Below are 20,059 nucleotides of genomic sequence, written 5' to 3'. Positions count from 1 at the left end.
CTAGTAGTATGTATAAAATGAAGCAACAATAGCTATAATTAAATAATGATTAATAATGATAACAATACATATAGATATATTAGTTTGATAATATGAAATTTTATATAAACAACATGGAGATTATGAGATGAAGTTTAAAAGTTTTATCTAGAATATGTTATAAAGATGTATTGTGATTGGATGATCTTAGGATGATTTAATGGAATGTTATTATATAATCCTATTTTAGATTTTGAATATTATATATAAAAGGATGTAAGAACAATTATAGTCAAATTAAGGTTGAAATATAATAATTGTGATATACATGAATATAGGTGAATTTAAAATATGTGATTTAATATGAAAAGCAGGTGATGACTATGGAAGAGATGCATGGAAATACTGTAACCAATTGACACACTTTCTACAATTTGTAATGGAAGATGGTTTTTTATTTTTATGTTTGTTTGTCCTTGTTCAAAAACAAATAAAAATTGTTAAAAAAAAGAATAAAGGAACCATGCAATCAAAAAATATGCCATAGACTAGCAATTGTAGGATAGCAAAGAAAGCCTTGGAAAAATATATTCAGATGTCATAATATCTCTATAGCCTACAAAGATCAGAACTGTGTAGGTAGCTATTTTCCCTGTTACAGTCTGTGGAAGTGGGTTGAAAAATATAAATAAATAAATATTGGTAACTTCCCTCTTCCCCAGCATGGTCAGTTTAATGTTGAAACTCCTGTCAATTTATCAAATTCTCCATTATCATCATGAACCCAAAATGTCTGTGAGCCTATCTTCTATTCTGTATTTAATATACATTTTTTAAAATGATAAGAATAAAAAAAACACAATTTGAACCTGATATATAGTCTAGTGATTCAAGGACTGCATCTTCCATTGGCCCAGAGAAATGCTTAAGCAATTCTACTTCATTTTTCACAGCAGTTGGTGTTAATCTCACTTCTCTGTAATTAGAATAAATTAATTACATTCTAACAATATTTAAAGATTCAATCAAAGAATATGTTGGGTTTCTTTTTTAAAGCAATTCTATATTCCACAGAAACACAATTAACTGCTTGGCTAATGAGCTTTAAGGCAGAAATTCTCATACATAACACTGGATGTCTTGGTTTGGGAAAGAGTATGGCAGGGCTGTTGGGCGAACAGGAAACTACCAAAAATTAGGTTTAGACTTCAGATTAACATAGAACATTTGTGGGAAAATGCTTTCTGTTTTCTGACAACCTTCCATTTTTCCTCTGACTACTTGTCTATGATAGCACCCAATGTCTCCAAATTACTTGTGAGGAAGGCAAAGGGGCAAGGCAGAAATCTTTATACCGTATATACTCGAGTATAGGCCGACCCGAATATAAGCCGAGGCACCTAATTTTACCACAAAAAACTGGAAAAGTTATTGACTCGAGTATAAGCCTAGGGTGGGAAATGCAGCAGCTACCGGTAAATTTCAAAAATAAAAATAGATACCAATAATGTTTTTGAATATTTATTTCAAAGAAAAACAGTAAACTAGCGGTGTATTCAATGAAATACTTCACTCACCTCATGATGCTGATGTCCCGCTGTGATGATGATGTCCCTGCAGCCGCGGGAGCGATGTCCCGCCTCCTATGACACACGGCACAGTGATTCCTATCATTGGATCACTGTACCAGAGGAGGTGGGACATCGCTATGTGGCTGCTTGCCATAACAAGGAGGAGGTGGGACATCGTTGCAGAGCGGCAGGAGGGGGAGGAAGGGGAATCGTAAGACAGCCCTGCATTACATTAGAACGTGAGGAGGGGGGATGGTGCGGTGCGCGCTGCGCGGCAAACTGACACAGAGGGAGGGGAAACTCACAGGGGCACTGGGCCATTCACGAGTGTCACCCAGCGGCATGGCCCCGCCCCTTTTTCTCCTCCATTTCAGGCAAATTTTTCACTGACTCGAGTATAAGCTGAGGCGGCTTTTTTCAGCCCAAAAAGTGGGCTGAAAAACTAGGCTTATACTCGAGTATATACAGTATGTTTGTTCTTAATTTATTCTCAGATGAAAGCCTGTATGTGACAATATTTGAAGAGTAAACTACAGAAGCTCCAGATTCAAAATTACTTTCTATTATTTTTCCTTTTCAAATTATTGGGAATTATTTGAATTTTCAGTTAATAAATGCAAAAATAAATCTTATTTTTAAAAATGTAAAAGTATAAGATTTGCCCACTTTAAATAAACAAATACTATCTGAAATAGACTCACTGTGATATCTGTTTCAGCGAGCTGTTAAGCAACTGCATATCCAATTGCTGAAGAAGTAGGGAAATTTTCATTTTAATTTCATTATCTGATGCATCCTCCTTTTTAATTTTGTCTAGTAAACGAAGCATGGACAAATCCTCTCCTTCAATTGTTCCATATCCAGGGCCAAGAATTTTCACAATAGGATCTCTATTGGCTATAAGTAATTCACATTACATAAAGAACTCAGATTGAGTTATTGAAGATCTTGGTTAATTACAAATAAATATGAATTTGAATGAAACATTATCCCATTAATTGTAAAACATCTAATATTAGCATTATTTAGCCTATTTCTGATATTGAATCATGATAAATTATCTCTCCTAGGTTTGAGTAGCAACGAATTCTCCTTCTGAACTAATTATTGAAATAGAACAAGGCCAAACAATGTAATTATCAAGTAATTCAGAAATATCCAGGTTTTCAGAGAAAGAGTATACAGAATACCTTCAAGACATGCCTGTGCTTCTTTCAGTCTTTTTTTCCCAGCAACAGAGAGTAAATAAGACAGCTGTCCAAAACTCCGAACGCTAATTGTTGATCCTTTAAGGAGGAGAAGTGGCTGTCCATTTTTGTCTTTTTCGTGAGACTGAACAGTTTTTTCACTGAAAGAATAAAGTAATAATTTAAAATCCAGTGATTCTTAATAAATAAACATAGCTTCTTTTTCACTGCAGTTATTCCAATTTTTTAGTCAGTTTTATCAGTCATATACCTTATACTTTTTTGATGTAATTTTTTTCTAATTTGGGCAGAGGATGTGAAACCCAAGTCTTGGAAACTGAAATATAAACCCAATCCTCTTTCTCAATGACCATTTGCAAATCATTTTCTCAAACTGATTTTAATCCATCTAGCAGTAGGATCTTGCCTTATAATAAAATAGTGTTAGGTTTGAATGTTAATTCTTTTATTAATTTACCAAAATTAATTTATTAAATATTGTGAGCTGTCTTTTAATAGCTTGGATTACATTAATAGAATAAGGGATATTTTTGTAGCAAATTAAACCAGCATTCAACATCTGAACATTTTTATTTTACATACTCCATTTCCTTAGAGTACATTCTAAATTGGTTGACACTTGCCCTTACATTCTCAATCCAAATATTTCTTCACAAAGAAAATCCTGAGTACTTATTTACTTATTGGAATATACATGTTTGAAGTCAAAATATTTTCTCCAAAATACAACCTGGAAACTACAGCTGGAACAAAATACAGAAGCTATATTCCTGAGGGATCAATTTCATCAGGCTAGAATAAAATCTAATTTGAGGTCACTACTTAAATGGACTCCAGAGGATGGTAGAGGACAGGGAGGCCGAGAGGAAGCTTGTCCATGGAGTCATGATGGATCAGACATGACTTTGCAACTAATAACAACAATAACAAAACATAACTTGCCTCAATTTGCTATCTTTTTTGTACTTTGCATTTCTGTATTTTTTATTATTGTCAGTGTCAATAGCCTTGAATGATGATTATTTCTAAACAGGAAATATTGCAAACTTCATTAAACAAAACATTGGATATCCCATTAATTCTTATACTGAACTAGAAATTGCATAGCCTTTATTGGTTTTTCAAAAAGAATATAGTGGATCAGCTTTTCTAATGCTGTGTTTTTCAGAATTTTGGATAATTCTCATGAGCCTTGATCTACATTTCTTAGCAATTTTTATGACAGTTCATTGTAGGCAATAAGTCTCTTTTAATTTAGGAACTCTTCAATATATACTGTATACTTGGAACACACAAATGCATCATAAGCACATCTAGCCAAAGTTAAATTTTATTTCTTTTAATTTTTTTTATCTCATTTTATTTTTAGAGGTAGTCCTTGACTTATGGCCATTTGTTCAGCAAGAATTCAAAATCACTATGATGTTAAATGAGGGGTCTTGTGATTGGTCCACAAATTACATCATAGTATGTCTTCAATCATGTTTGCAATGAGGAATGCCTGGGCTCACCTTGTGATTATAACATTGCAGTGCATTGTGGTCATGTGATTGCTATTTGCGACCTTCCCTACCTGCTTTGCAGAGGACACTAAACTGGCAGGAATAGCTAACACCCCAGAAGACAAGCTCAAGATCCAAAAAGATCTTGACAAATTTGAACAAAATGAATCTCAACGTGGAGAAAAGCAAAGTTTTACATTTAGGCAGGAAAAATCAAAAACTTAAATACACATTAGGCGAAACCTGGCTCAAAAACAATAACTGTGAGGGGGACCTTGGAGTCTTAGTGAATGATCACTTGAATATAAGCCGCAATTGTGCAGCAGCAGCCAAGAAAGATAATACAATCCTAGGTTGTATAAACAGAGTCATAGAAACAAGATCACATTAAGTATTAGTACTGTTTTATAAAACCCTAGTAAGACTGCAACCAATTTTGGTCACCATACTACAAAAAAGATGTTGAGACTTTGGAAAAAGTTCAGAGAAGAGCAACTAAGATGATTGAAGGCCTGAAGAAGGCCTGCATTTGGGTTTGGCTAGTCTAAAGAAAAGAAGAATTAGGGGGGGACATGTTAGCAGTATTCCAGTACTTGAGGGGCTGCCACAAAGAAGAGGGGGTCAAATTATTCTCCAATGCACCAGAGGACAATGATTGGAAACTACCCTTAATCAAAGAGAGAAGCAACCTGGAATTAAAGAGAAACTTCCTATTAGTGAGAGCAATTAACAGTGAACAGCTTGCCTCCAGAAATCATGGGCGCTCCATCTCTGGATGCTTTTAAGAAGAGTCTAGACAATCACTTATTTGAAATAATATAGGTTGATTGAGCAAGGGGGTGGACTGGAAGACTTCCAAGGTTCCTTCTAGCTCATTCATTCTAAAGTAAATCTTCTCACAAGCAAAGTCAGTAGAAAACTGAAGGGAAGATCACAAGTTGCCCCTGCTGCTTTTTCTTCCACTTTGGAGTAGGAGATCCCAGGGATCTTATCCTCTGTTGCAAAATTCTCCCCTCCCACAAATACACACAATTCCCTGTACTTGTCTGTTGCTGTTACCTTCCCAAGGTCCATCCATGGCAGCCACACACTCCTTACCTCTTCCCATTTGACTTGGATGCTCCTGGGGTTATAATGCAATGGAGATTGTCAGTATTACCATTACTAAGCAACACAGACATGTGATGTGACACTATATGAATTGCTTATCGATGGCAATCCTAACTTTAATTTCCATTGTAACATTAGGACTAGCTGTAGCTGTCATAATTAATGTTTCTATCTTCTGTCTCTTTCCATCTCCTGTTAGATGGGTTAGACTAAAAGGGCATGATTGGCCCAAAGCCATCCAATCAGCTTTCATGCCTATAGGACAACTAGAACTCACAGTTTCCTGATTTCTAGCTCAACATTTTAGTCACTATATCAAACTGCCTCTTTCTTGAACTCTATTATTATGATTATGTTCCTTACATTCCTTCAAACTATCTTGACCAATAAAAAGGGTTGCTAATCTGAAGATTTGCAGATGCAAAAGTGATAAGACATCACAGGACAAAAAGATCCAAATCACATCCTAATATTTCCATTAGGAAATGGGGAAAACAAAATCTGCACCCATAAAAAAAAAATTTCATAGGCATCTTGAAGACTTATTTTGTTCTTATACTGTACATTCTGGGAAGAGTGAGCTGGCCACAGACTTACCTGACATCATAGCCTGCCTCAAATGCAGATGGTTCTAGTTTTGTTTGCCATTCAAGTGGTTCTTTAAAGACAAAAGCTGCTTCCTGGAGATGCTTGCTACTAAACGTTTCTGTGAACTTGATAATTTCATTCAAAAGAGATTCGTTCAGGGGAGTAATTTCTAAGGTCCCCGTTCCAGTTCCAGCCGCCGTCCACTGAGCTGCTCTAGTCAAGGCTACTCCCATGGCTTATGACCATTCCAGAGTCTTGGCAGAAAGATGCTATAAACAAGAAAAGAAAAATGCAGACCAAAAAGTGTGTTATGTTGAATATATATTGAACATAAGTTGAATATACAAATACACCCACTTGTTCGCAGCTGCTTACCAGACTGAGCCGATGGTCGGTTCGCTCCGTAATTGTTAGAATCTAGGAAGATACGGCCTAGTCCGCCGCTCTTTTCTGTTGCAGAGCTAGCGCCGCTGGTTGCCATGAGGACGTTAGTTCTTCGGTTGCTAGGAGCTTTCTCCTGTAGTAAACAACGCGCGTGGTAGGCTGGACCTTCCCATTTCTCTCGCGCCGGAGTTCTTCCCCGCCGTTGATTGGTTGTTTTTGGATTCTACCCAGGCGAGGGTCCGCCGCCTTCGGGACTGTCTGGCTCCATCATGTTTCCTTTCTTCCCTAACCGACTGTTTGAGCTGTCAATCATCTCCCTCTCGCCTTTACTTGCACGCTTCCGCAGGGGTTTGGGGTTTGTTTGTTTTTTTGCGGATTTCCTAGCTGACATTTATTGTTATCTTCTGTTTCGGTGACTTCGCCAAATGAATGGCAAGCCAGAGGCTGCTTGAGACGGAATGCACTTCCCATGATCCCCAGTCAACATATCAAATGGACAAGTGCCAGGGGCGTTGCAATGCAAAATATTTTAATAAGCAGCATGTCGAAAAAGAACTAGGATTAATTCGGGCAGTCGTGCGGTATTAAAAGTAGGCTTGGCTCTTCGATTTCAAAAAACAGAGTGGGCTGGGCTTCTGATTTGCAATGATTTTATATTTATTTGTATTAATTCATCACGTGTGTATCACTGCCCGTCTCACGGGGTAACAAAATAAAGCAGACTAAACACATACAAACCAATTAGAAAACGACTGCTTAAATTTAACAAGATAGAAAAAATAAGATAAAAAGATATATTTCTATGGCCTTTTATGTCCCAAGTTAAGTCAATTATATATAATTGTTTCTGGATATTTTCGAACTGTAATTACATATACTAGTTGAATTATAATTTTAAATTAATTAACATTAAATTAATGTTAATGAGGGATAGGATGAAATTTATAACTTTTTAAATCCTATCTACTTTTCTGAATATGCCAAAGGAGTATGATTTCCAATATAACTATTTTACAAATGTTGTATTTAATACTGCCTTATAAATTAACTTTGCTAAAATAAGTACTTGTATGAGAGCATTTTCTGTCATATATTTTGTTAGTTCTCTGTATTTATTTAATTAACAATAATCAAGTTAAACATTTTTTTGTTTTATAAAAAAGAACCCAACAAAATATAGCGTAATTCCAAAATGAACACTTTTGTGAGCCCCCAACAAGGGGCCTAATTTAACCAAGACTGTTTTCTTCTTTAAAAAATATGAGCAAACTTATTAGGGGGGAAAAGTAAACTGAATTTATTTTGCTACATTTCATATTTGTATCCTATACATTCAAACTGATCACTTTTTATTTATTTAGCTCATGGCATCTACAGTAGTTACGCAATAACTAATATTCAAATTTAGTTTAAATTAAAAGTAATCAATAACATGATAGCTTTTATTAAATATATGTATGCTCTAAATCTTGTAGTAGCTTTTTTTAGAATGTTTTAGGTGTGATTATAAATTATGTATATAATTATGTATATAATTTATATCTGCATTATCCAGAAATAAGCATAGTGATTTTTTCCCTTGAAAATTATTTCCATGATTATTAGAATTAGTTCCTCAGAGTAATAGCTATAATATCAGGTTTGTCACAGCCAAAATAACATTAACCTTACAGAACTTTGACATGAATACAATTAAGCTAAATATAAATATATAAATAAATAAAAATAATAAAGCATTCTGCTGATATAGAACTATATGTACATTGCTAAGTTTTATACAAAAGAGTGATGTGGAGTCGAGATTTATTTTAGAAAGATAATTATAAGTATTTTATTGATCCTTACTATTTATAAATATGTCTACAAACATATTGAATAAGTGAGCTGATCAGCAGCTGTTTCATAATACGAACTAACATTTGCCTAACCACTGTTTTTTAACAATGAACTAAGGCATCACTGTAATTTGACCATGGTCATATGTCCCAAAAATTCATCTACATTCTTTCCCCAGATTTTTAAATACAATAATGTATATTTAGCTGTACTGGTATATGATCTAAAATGAAACAAAAAATTAGAGCAATATAATGTTATTTAATAATATTGTATATGACCTACCCGCGTTTCTTCCCTAATAGAGCTTCATAAAAGGAAGTTTTGCCTATAGATAACTGTTGCATTACATCTGATGATAAATGAATCCTCCCAGTTTTTTTAAAAGCATGGAAATCCACTTAAATCTGTTTTAGGACTTCTGATAAGATAGTGATTGGCATTTACTTGCACAAAGGACAGAAGAATTGAAGCCTAATGTTATAAGAAAATGCAGATAAGACATTTCTCAAATTCCTCATTAGGTGTAAGCATTTATATCTATTTGTAAGTAAAGTAATTCTTGAAAGCTGTAAACTCAGAACAGAGGTGACCGCTATAGTTTTCTTTGATCCATCTAGGAAAGCAAATGCTACAAATGCCTGTATGTAAATCAGCTTGTTAGAAAAAGCTTGTTTAAGATTGTAAGTTATCCAGAGTTACCCTGTGGTAATATGGGCAGCCAATAAAGTTTACAGATAGATAAACCTTAAAAATAGATAAATAAATATGCAGCACTCTAGAACAATGACTATTGAAAGCCAAAACATATTTGCATTATCATAGCTTAAGATAAAAGGCAAAGGAAATAAAATACTCAGTGATGAAGGCAGTTTTTGATTTCTCAGATGATTGTGATTTGCTAATTGGTTCCCAATTTGATGACACTGATAAAAGAAGGAACACCAAATCTAAAGATAAATTTAAGATTTGGTTCATTGCTTGAGATTTCTATGGTTTGAGGAGTATTTATTTGAGTGCTACTGAGTTTATGAGTCATGGGATGCTTCTGAAATTCCAGTTGCTCAGATGTTTCTATTACAATTATGTTATAACATTTCTATGACACCATTCAGAACATCTCTAGGCAGCATGTAGTATTAAACTTTAAATATAAACATCCATCCCTTAATAACTAACTTTTCCAAAATAGAGCAACTTTGACAACTTCCCCACCCCAAAATAAAAATAAATATCAGAACATAGCTAATAACATTTATCCAGGTTATAACAGTAATACAGGATTAGATCAGGTTATTAGCAATAGGATTTAATAACAAAAGAATCCTGTTCATAGTAGTAGTAATGTTATTTAGTATGTGCTTAGAACTAAATGCAATACTGGTAGATCAAAAAATACAATACTATATGAATCAATGTCAACAACAAAACAATAAATGTAATAAACAATAAACATTTCCTACTAGTATATGGTCAGTCGGAAACATTTTCTAATATCTGTACAACCATAAGGTAAACCTTGGAAATATGACCAAGAATGATATTTTGGCTTCATAAGATTTCTTGTTTTTTTTTTAAATAAAAAAGTGTTTTAAGAGTCTATTTTAGATCAAACATGTAGCTAGGTCAAGCAATTTATCAACATGAAATAAAAGCATTTACTACACCAATTATTTCAATGCTTACTACAATAAATCTGATAGTATCTATACAGTAGTTCCTAGAATATTAATTATATATTTTCCAATCAAAGTTTAGTATTTTATAATTTTAGTGCTTATTCTTTATAGCTTCTACCACTTGTAAGTCTGCTTTGGGGGAAATGTGATCCCAAGACAACTAATCAAACTATAAGATTCTCAGATCCTAGTTGTATTTGATAGAAAAATTTCAATCCCTCTTACAAAAATAACAGTCATAAAGGAATAAGTTAATTAAATTGTTGTATGATGTAGTATTATATACATTTCATTTTTAGAAAACTGTAGATATATAGATAATTATGCACCTAAAACCTATTTTGTTACACCCATAAATAAATTTGTTTTAGTGTTACTGTTTTAAAAGTACTGTTTCAAGAAAGAATTATATCAACATATTTATGAAATGAAGCTCTTAGATTGGACAAAAAGGTTCATGTATCTAAATAACCTTGGTTGCTTACAAATGTGATTGAACACAAGGAATTTGGCTCCGGGCATAAGCTCTCAGTGTACATATGTTAACAACGAAGTGATATAATCATAAGATGCAAATATGAGAAGGTAATAGGAAAGGTGAGAAGGATAATAGTAATATAGCCCTAGTACATAGATAAATATCCTTAAGCATATGTAGGACTGTATTACCATTATCCTTTTCATCTTTTTAACTTTTTAATTCAGTAGCTGTAACCAAATTTGGCAACAGCCAATTCCTAAATGCAATTAGGTAGGCCTCAACTTACAACCAGAATTGGAACTGGAAATGTAGTCTTAAGTCATTGTGATCATATATCAAGGAACCCACATGATTGGAAATAATATTCTCACACTTTCAATGGTGGTTGTCAAACAAATGTTGCAATTGTCAAGAGAGCACCAATTCATTTGAATGATGATGACACAAAATTCCAGAAACCAGCAAAAAGTATCACAAATCACAGTCATGTGGCAGGGGAATTCTGCAACCAGTCATAATGTTCACCTACCCAACATGCAATCCCATGATCATCAGGGGCAGCACAACCATTTACCATGGCAAGAGTGCTGTAAAGCATCTCTTCTGCCGTTGTTGTAACTTTGGTAAAATGACCAATAACAACTTGAAGACTATCTATATTATCAAAGACAAATTCTGTCATACCTGGTTTAATGTTATTAATTACTTTCACCGAAGGAACTTTATTATATTATATTCATAGGATGACCACCTCATGAAATAAGCTCAACTGTTTCATTTTGGTGGAACACCAGACTTGGGATGCTTCAAAACTACCTGGGCTTCCCCATCTCAGTCCCTCACAAAGCACTTAAAATTGACCTGTTATTAATTTTAGCTTTATTGGCTTCAAAATGCAGAGGCCGCCAGGAACCAATCTGTGTTCCATATCTTTTATAAATAGAAGATGGGAGATAGCTAGTGCAAGCCCTGGTTTAACAAAAATGCCATCACTCTGAATTCCTCAGTCAGGATGTTCACGAGGAGGAGGGGGGAGTCAAGATGGTGACTGGGACTATTTGTTTGTTTGTTTGTTTCTTGTAAAATTTATTGGTTGCCCTCTTTACCATAGGGTAACTCTGGGCGGCTTACAGTTACATATAAGGTAAAACATACCGTATATACTCGAGTATAGGCCGACCCGAGTATAAGCCGAGGCACCTAATTTTACCACAAAAAACTGGAAAAGTTATTGACTCGAGTATAAGCCTAGGGTGGGAAATGCAGCAGCTACCGGTAAATTTCAAAAATAAAAATAGATACCAATAATGTTTTTGAATATTTATTTCAAAGAAAAACAGTAAACTAGCGGTGTATTCAATGAAATACTTCACTCACCTCATGATGCTGATGTCCCGCTGTGATGATGATGTCCCGTGCAGCCGCGGGAGCGATGTCCCGCCTCCTATGACACACGGCACAGTGATTCCTATCATTGGATCACTGTACCAGAGGAGGTGGGACATCGCTATGTGGCTGCTTGCCATAACAAGGAGGAGGTGGGACATCGTTGCAGAGCGGCAGGAGGGGGAGGAAGGGGAATCGTAAGACAGCCCTGCATTACATTAGAACGTGAGGAAGGGGGATGGTGCGGTGCGCGCTGCGCGGCAAACTGACACAGAGGGAGGGGAAACTCACAGGGGCACTGGGCCATTCACGAGTGTCACCCAGCGGCATGGCCCCGCCCCTTTTTCTCCTCCATTTCGGGCAAATTTTTCACTAACTCGAGTATAAGCCGAGGCGGCTTTTTTCAGCCCAAAAAGTGGGCTGAAAAACTAGGCTTATACTCGAGTATATACAGTAAACAGTTAAAATCAGACATTAAGAGGCACACTGAAGCAATGACTCCTCCAAGAAAAAAGAAAGCTGCCCTCAAACTATTTCTAAAGAACAGCAGTTCTTTGCTCACTTTGCTAGTTTCAACTACACCAAAGAGGACTCAGTAATGGATCAATTGGGTTTGCCCATTTTCAGGAATTGGCTAACTGGGAAGCTGAATTAATTTAGTCCTAAATATTTTCCAAATACAGTATAAAAGAAATGCATTTGTCAGCTTTAGTTAATTTTATCTTTATAAAGCTACAGTCAGGCTTATAGCAGCATCTCTCAGAAATACCTAGGCAGATGTTACTATTGTGGTCCTTAATAAAACAAAGAACCAAACACCCAAATATTTTAAGGCTCTTTTTCTCTGTCTGTGGGATTCCTGATCTGTTGGATCTGCTGAAAGTTCTTTGGCTTCTGTTGGATGGAAATTCTAGGAGTTGAACTCCCAACTCATCCAAGAACAGTCTGTTTGGGATGGCAGTTTGAAAGACACAACACCAAAACACAAATGGTCTCAATTGTGAATTAAGTTGGTTGCAGTGGGGAAATAAAGTTTTTTCGGATAGGATTTAGTGTGACATGGGGAAAGTATGTGATTTTCTGAGCAAGTTGTCTAGCCAAGGGATGATGCCTTCAACAATCTGCAAGGAGGGGGGGAGAGGGCCTGCTTGAAGTGAGACATACTTTGGGGGGGGGGAGATAATAAATCAAGGGTTTATTAATACTCAGGCAGTTGCTTCTCTTCTGCATGACAGAGTAGGAGATTTTACAGGACACTTCAAGAAATGGGTTCCAGATGGGAATGCATGGCAATGCAGTGTCCAAGATTTAATGTAATTTAGAAGAACTTAACCAGTAAAAAAGAAGGAGACTAAATCAGAAGAGCATCTTGTGCTTGTTTTCCAGCTTCTCAGCTCTGTGGTTCTATTGACTTAGTAGACAATCACTTCAGCATCTGTTTTATAAAGGAGAGTAACAAACAAGATCGAATGAGGAAATCATGGCTGAAGAAGACTCATTTCTGTCCTTGACTTATAGAAATATGCCCTTTAGTGGTTGTATTAAAATCAGTATGTCATCTTAGTAAAAACAATCTATGAATCTCTTTTCAGCATTATGGTTTTTGCCTCTTCTTAATGCATTGTTTCTTTTGGAGAAATTAAAATGTGCAATGTATAAACTGATAGTTCAGAGAGATTTTTTGCTAAATAGATCAGTTATCAAGAGCCGAGGTGGCGCAGTGGTTAAATGCAGCACTGCAGGCTACTGCTAGATCAGCAGGTCAGCGGTTCAAATCTCACCGGCTCAGGGTTGACTCAGCCTTCCATCCTTCCGAGGTGGGTAAAATGAGGACCCGGATTGTTGGGGGCAATATGCTGACTCTCTGTAAACCGCTTAGAGAGGCCTGAAAGGCCTATGAAGCGGTATATAAGTCTAAGTCTACTGCTATTAACCAAACTGGGCATTCACAATTTGGTTTATACGTAATCCTCATTTAGCAACCACAGTTGAGATGGATTTTGCATCATAAGTCATTGCGGTTGTTAAACAGATAATCTGGCCTGACTTGATGTTACTACTATTTTATGTTGGTTGTAAAGTGAATCAACTCAGTCATTAAGTAAAACCTGTGGTCGTTAATCAAATCTAATCCACTGCTTGGAACAGCCCTGGAGAAAAGAAGGCCACAACTGTAAACCTGTCTCCCCAATTCCATGGAGCCAGTTTAGAAGGATACCATGGTAGACAGTATTTAAAATATCACAAAAATAGACAGACCATTTCCATCCTGATTTCACTACAGGTCAGCTAAAAACATGACCAAAGCTGTTTTAGTTTTCAGGATGAAACCTGACTGAAATGGGCCTAGATAATCCATCTCATCAACTGCAGAATTATATTCCTCACAATTTTCCCTAGAAAATGAAAGCTAGAAATTGGACAGTAGCTATCAAAAGCCATATATTACATATTAATATTAAATTAATGAAGTATTTTCCTCTTTAAACTTCATCACAACAAGAAATATGAAGACTGTAATATTTTATTGCCTATCTGTTCTGAATATAATTTGAAGTGGCCATGCGCTTCTGCTTTAACACTGTTCTTAAGTACGTCTCTGTGAGGGAGATGGGCGGTTTTAAAATTTGATAGATAAATAAATAAATTTGTTTCTCTTTGCTTCCTAAGAGATAAATATCTGCCATGGTTTAAGATTAAACTCTCAGCCTTCCAAATGGGAGGCAAGCAATTTTCACCACTTGGCCACTGTATATGAGCTGATTCTCCTTTATTGTAAGGCTACATCAACAAAAGTTGATGTTGAAAATTTCAAAAGTTGAAATTACAAATTTATCACCATCCCTTTTAACCACCCAATCAACTAGGGTGGTCCTTCCTAGGTTTTTTCCTCTGGCAATTAAGTCCTCTCTCTTTTTTCTGATGGCTTCCTAAGGAGCATCTCCTCCCCTTGTCCCTCAAGGTCATTTTCACATGCCATTGCAAGGATGCATGGCTTGTTCTCCTTGCTTGTGATTTTTAGCACCTTCTACTCATCAATTGGAAAAATCAGATCTGAAAGAAAGGACATCCACAAAGAAATGTCATTTGTGGGGATCCAGGATGACAGTTATAGTTATAGTTTATTAATCTTGTATGCTGCCCACTCCGGAAGGACTCTGGGCGGCTTACAATAAAAAGGGTAAAGGGAATAAATAAGACAGACAACAATTTAAAAATACAATAACATTCATAGAAAGTAGAAAGCCTGTCTACTGCAGCATTCGCTCCGTAGAATATAATTGTACGGCCATGCAGAGTTGCTTCAACAGTGAGACTGGCGGCATATAAATTTAATACAACAATAACATTCTCTGTTGGTGTCAAATTGATCCCAATCTTGCTGAACAGTGGCTTAGCCATCTGCCTGAGGATTTGGGAACAGGGATGTGACACCTATAAAAGAGCTGTATTACTAGGAAAAATGAGTGCACTATCTCACAGATTAATATTTTTAATTATTTGTGTTCTTTTTGGTTATTTTGTTTTATTGCTTTTGAGGTTTTTAAAAAATGCCCGTTATGCTGCTACATAAATTTATCAAACAAATACATAAATGATTGTTGCGCCAACATAACAATAATGATAATGAAGTGATACATTTTATCACTTCACTGTGATGTGATAAAGACGGTTCAAAATATTCCTTGAGAAAATGGCAAGTGGGGGAAGATCTCGTGTAAGGAAATTAGGCAAATTTTACTTAATAAAAAAGGGGGAAAGAGGAAAAAGTCCCAGCTCCAATGACTTTTAAATCTAAATATCTCAGCCACTTGTAATAAATAGAAATATGATTAGGTTTAAGAGCATGTTTTGAATACCGCTTGACCTGGAACAGAAAATGTAGTTGTGCAACCACAGCCAGTGATGACAAAATCAACCTTTAGTTTCTCTAAGAAAACAGGTTCTGAAATAAATTGGACTGAATGCAGTTTGGTTAAATGTAAGTTCAGCTACTGAAAGGGGAAAAATCTATTGCAGTTGTATCTGGTTTCCATCACCATCCTGATCATATTATGTCAGCAGTCAAGCAAAACAGAAAGAAATATTATTTTAAAGTAAAGGGATACATATTCTCCCTGCCCCCATACTAACACACTCCTGTTAGAGAAGGAAATTAAAAATGAGGCTACACATTGCTTTACATCTATTTCAAGTAGTTAGCCAAATTACAGAACAAAAGTTACCCTTTTATCAACAGGGTTTCTTTTATTGTTTAACCAAAGCAGAACTTAGTGTTACAATACGTGTCTCCCTGCATAGTGTACATTCTGATACTCCTCATTCAGCCAACTTTCTGTTGTTGTTTTTTTCAAAGTTTCAGCCATGGATATTCCAATTGTCCATATGGGTGTATTTACTCCCCCCCATTTCCTTTTCTGGTAAAACTCATATAAATCAAGTTTTTTAACTGGAGCCATGCTACCATGCTGAAGGAGCCAACGCCTTCCAGGGTTGGCAGCTACTTGTTTTATTGTTGAAATAACCAGATCTAATGTTTTTTTTTAAAAAATTAAGAGTGTACAGAGCCCCAGTAATTTACTCTTAGACTTGTTTCACTGGGTGCAATGCAGTGAAGACGTGGATATGAATTCATTCAGTGTTTATTTCTGATGTTCCCAGAAGTCATATAACCAGGTCCAGAAAATTATTTACTCTAAATTGCTTGAAGTGATGGTATTGGAGGTTTAATATTAAAACTGGTTTAATGTGTTTTTGCCAGATAGTAAAATTATCCTTTTTATATGAAGAACATCAAATTAAGCTTTCATCGGTATGAAAAGGAGAACGTACTTTACAGAAAATGGAAAACATACAAATACTTTATTCGATGTGGAGCAAATAAACATTTGTTCCTAATTGTATTAAAAATATAAGGTATGTTAGGACACAGAATGAATGAGACTGCTTTTATGACATGCTTAAATGATCAAGCTAACCATGGTTTGTTCACTTTTTATCCTAATTGTCTTACATAAAATAATAAAACTATGAATTTGGAAAGAATTCACTGAATTTGAACTCTAATTGCTAGGAATTCCATAAAACTCACTCAACAGAAGGAGGAAAATCAAATAATGTGAATACATCTATGAACTGGTCGTTAGTCGTTATAAAGTAGAGATGGGTAAACTGTTACTACCCTGACATCTGTGGGAATAAATGAGGATCATGTTTGATTGGCAATGATACAAAATTAAGAAGGCTGTTACATCCATAGAGCCAGAATTTTCTATTTTCCTGATGTTTTTTTCCTGATAACATAAGGTTTTTCCTTCCATAATGATAAACTCCTTGGTTAACAGACACATAAGAGACAATTCTTCAAAGATGCAATGGTGCTGAATGAAAGATGGTTATGAATGATCCTCAGAATTCAAGCTGTCCTAGCAACCCCATAGTCATATGATGCTTAGGAACTGGCTCACACTTATAATATAACTTAATGTGGTCATTATTTGGAAACTTCCCTGCTAGTCTCCCACAGAAGTCAATAGGAAAATTAGTGGGGAATGTTATCAATTGCCCAGGTTGTTGTGGCCTGCCAGTGGCCAATGGAGCTGGCAGCAGAGTTGGACAACGAGGTTGGGGAGGAACATGTGTCAGTCCTGGGGGCTGAAGAAAGCTCAAACGAGGGCTCTGCATCAGAGGCAGAGAGGGAGCTAGACAGCAGTGAGGCAGAGAAACAGCTGGAGCCTGTCCCCAGTGTGCACAGGTGCAGAGCTGCAAGAAGACAAGAACAATTAAGAAAGCAAGGTTGACTTGGGAGTAAAGCCACACCTTGGAAGTGATTGGCCCCTCCCATAGGAAACAAAAGAGGAGGGAACAGGGAATGGGTTTTTGCAGGAAACAATTCCTTTGGTCATTTCAAGAGTGGAAAGTTCTGTTTGTGACTATAAGAGAATCTGTGCCAAGTGTTGCCTTGTCCTGCATTTGGAAATTTGTAATTTGGCAGGTCTCTGAGCGAGATAAGGTTCGTGTTGATAAATATTCCTCTGAAAGACTCTTTGCAAAGTCTTGCTGACTGTGAATAAAAGGAATTCACAGTCGTGTAAATAAAAGAGGTTTTGCTGGGACTAAGACATGCTTTTTAAGGAAGCTAGGTCAGAACACAGGTAGACTTCCCCGCCCCCCCATAAACAACCCCTCCAAATCCCTCTGTTTGCAACACACTTGCACACTCTCCCAACTAAGCCCTGCCACACTTGCCCTGTGCCTTTTCAGCCACATGTGCCTCTTCCCTGGCTCTTGTGCACCCTTGGGCACTTGTCAGCAGCTGCCGCAAGCCCAACCACACCTCACTTCCCCTGCCATTCCCCTGCCCACTATCACCCAGTAGCAGCCAACCCAAATTTCATTCTACTTACCTGCCCCTCCCAACACACACCAAGCCTCCCAACTGAGTTTGGTTTTTGTAGGTAAATGCGTTTTTATTTTCCATTTTCATTTTTGTACAGTCACATATATACTGTGCACAACCGGGGCCATATAACATTAAACAATAAACACAGCCATTCCTCTTGTCAATAATACCCCCCAAAATAGAAACCCAATGTACCTCTTCAACCCTCCATACACCCTTTCTTTCGCCCCCCTCCAACTTTCCATCTTCCCTCCATCATTCCCCTCTACCCTACTTCCCCTCCCCCTCTACCACTCCTCTCTCCCGATACACTCCCTCCCTTCCTTCTCACCCTCCCTCCAATCCTCTCTCCCACCCTCTCTACCCCTCTTTCTTCTATCCCTCTACTCTTCCCTTCGATGTATTTCTACTATCTATTAATATATTCAGCTTGTCCTATTTTTACACTGGAATTAAAGAGCAACAATATACAAGTGCAATTGTGTTACTTTGAAATCTGACACATACTATATACCCCCCTCCCCCCTAAGACCCCACCTCCCTTCCCCCCCGACTTCCCAGAGCCCGTACACGGTATAGATTTTTTAACAAACATAGTCTAAAATATATTAAGACAAAGGAAGTAAAAAAAAAAAAAGGAAGTCAATAACACCTGCGTTGAACTCAGCTTCTTCCTGTTACACTAACTTTGAGCAGTTTAGATTATTCCTAATCTTAAACATAGGCTATCTGTAATTTCTTAGTCCTGTATTTGTTTTGTGTATAGTCAATCCATTTTTTTCAGTCTCGTTTATATTTCTCATTTGAATGGTCTTTAAGATATGCCGATATTTTAGCCATCTCGGCTAGGTTTGTAACTTTCAATGTCCATTCTTGAGTTGTAGGCAAGTCTTCCTTCTTCCAGTATTGCACCACCAACAGTCTTGCTGCCGTTATTAGGTGCAGAACCAAGTTGGTCTCTACCGCTGTAAAGTCAGTACATATACCTAATAAAAATAACTGAGGAGTAAACTTTATCCTTCTTTTAAAGATATTTTGCATGATCCACCACATTTTTATCCAAAATGCCTTAACCTTTTGACAAGTCCACCCTATATGAAAATATGTAGCATCGAGAGAACCACATCTCCAACATTTAGGCTGTACATTCGGATACATAGAAGCCAGCTTTTTAGGATCTAAATGCCATCTATAAAACATCTTATAAAAATTTTCTCTCAGGTTCTGTGCTTGTGTAAATTTCACATTTCTTACCCATATTCTTTCCCACGTGTCCAACATTATTGGTTCTTCAATATTCTGAGCCCACTTTATCATACAATCTTTAACCAAAGAGTACATTAGTATATTATATATCCTCTTTATATGCATTAAACTTTGATCTCTTATTTGTTTAAACAAATTATCCTCAACTTGGATAAAACCAGTTTTTTGGTCTATTTTCCACCTGGCCTGTAATTGGCCATACTGGAACCATGTTTGAACTACCTTCTCCTCTTTCAATACCTCTAAATATTTTAGTTGTAGAACCCCCCTTTCCAAAGTGAGAAGTTGTCTGTAAGTGGTTCTATCCAGTTTTTGTGCTATATTCATATTTTCAATTGCATGTCTAGGAATTGCCCACATGGGTAACTTATCATTTAATTTATATTGATATTTTTTCCAGACCCGCAGTAAAGCATTTCTTAGGATATGACTTTTCAAATTCTTATCCAATTTTTTGTTAAATAACAAGTAAGAATGCCAACCATATACCAGATCGTGTCCCTCAATATTCAGTATTCTATCGTTGGTTAAATGGGTCCAATCACTAATTGCGGATAGCACCACTGCATCATAATATAATTTTAGGTTAGGTAATTTCAAGCCTCCTCTCTCGCATACATCTTGCATTATTTTTATCTTTACTCTCGGCTTTTTTCCGGCCCATAT

The 20,059-nt window shown here is 36.3% G+C and overlaps 1 protein-coding gene across 1 annotated transcript in view; it reads right to left on the bottom strand.

Moving 5' to 3' along the window:
• Positions 1-6,191, bottom strand: part of ARMC4 (armadillo repeat containing 4) — an 81,260-nt gene extending 75,069 nt beyond the window's left edge. Inside the window, exons 1-4 of the mRNA XM_032238053.1 lie at positions 5,968-6,191; positions 2,741-2,898; positions 2,252-2,447; positions 849-955 (exon numbers count right to left, since the gene is read on the bottom strand). Of these exons, the coding sequence (XP_032093944.1) occupies positions 849-955; positions 2,252-2,447; positions 2,741-2,898; positions 5,968-6,191 (685 nt within the window). The remainder of the gene's footprint in view (positions 1-848; positions 956-2,251; positions 2,448-2,740; positions 2,899-5,967) is intronic.
• Between the last annotated feature and the right edge of the window lie 13,868 nt (positions 6,192-20,059).

The sequence above is a fragment of the Thamnophis elegans genome, chromosome Z, assembly GCF_009769535.1.
Source record: "Thamnophis elegans isolate rThaEle1 chromosome Z, rThaEle1.pri, whole genome shotgun sequence".
Lineage (NCBI taxonomy): Eukaryota > Metazoa > Chordata > Lepidosauria > Squamata > Colubridae > Thamnophis > Thamnophis elegans.
Note: the sequence above shows the minus strand (reverse complement) of the source record. Positions and strands in the feature narration are given on the sequence as shown.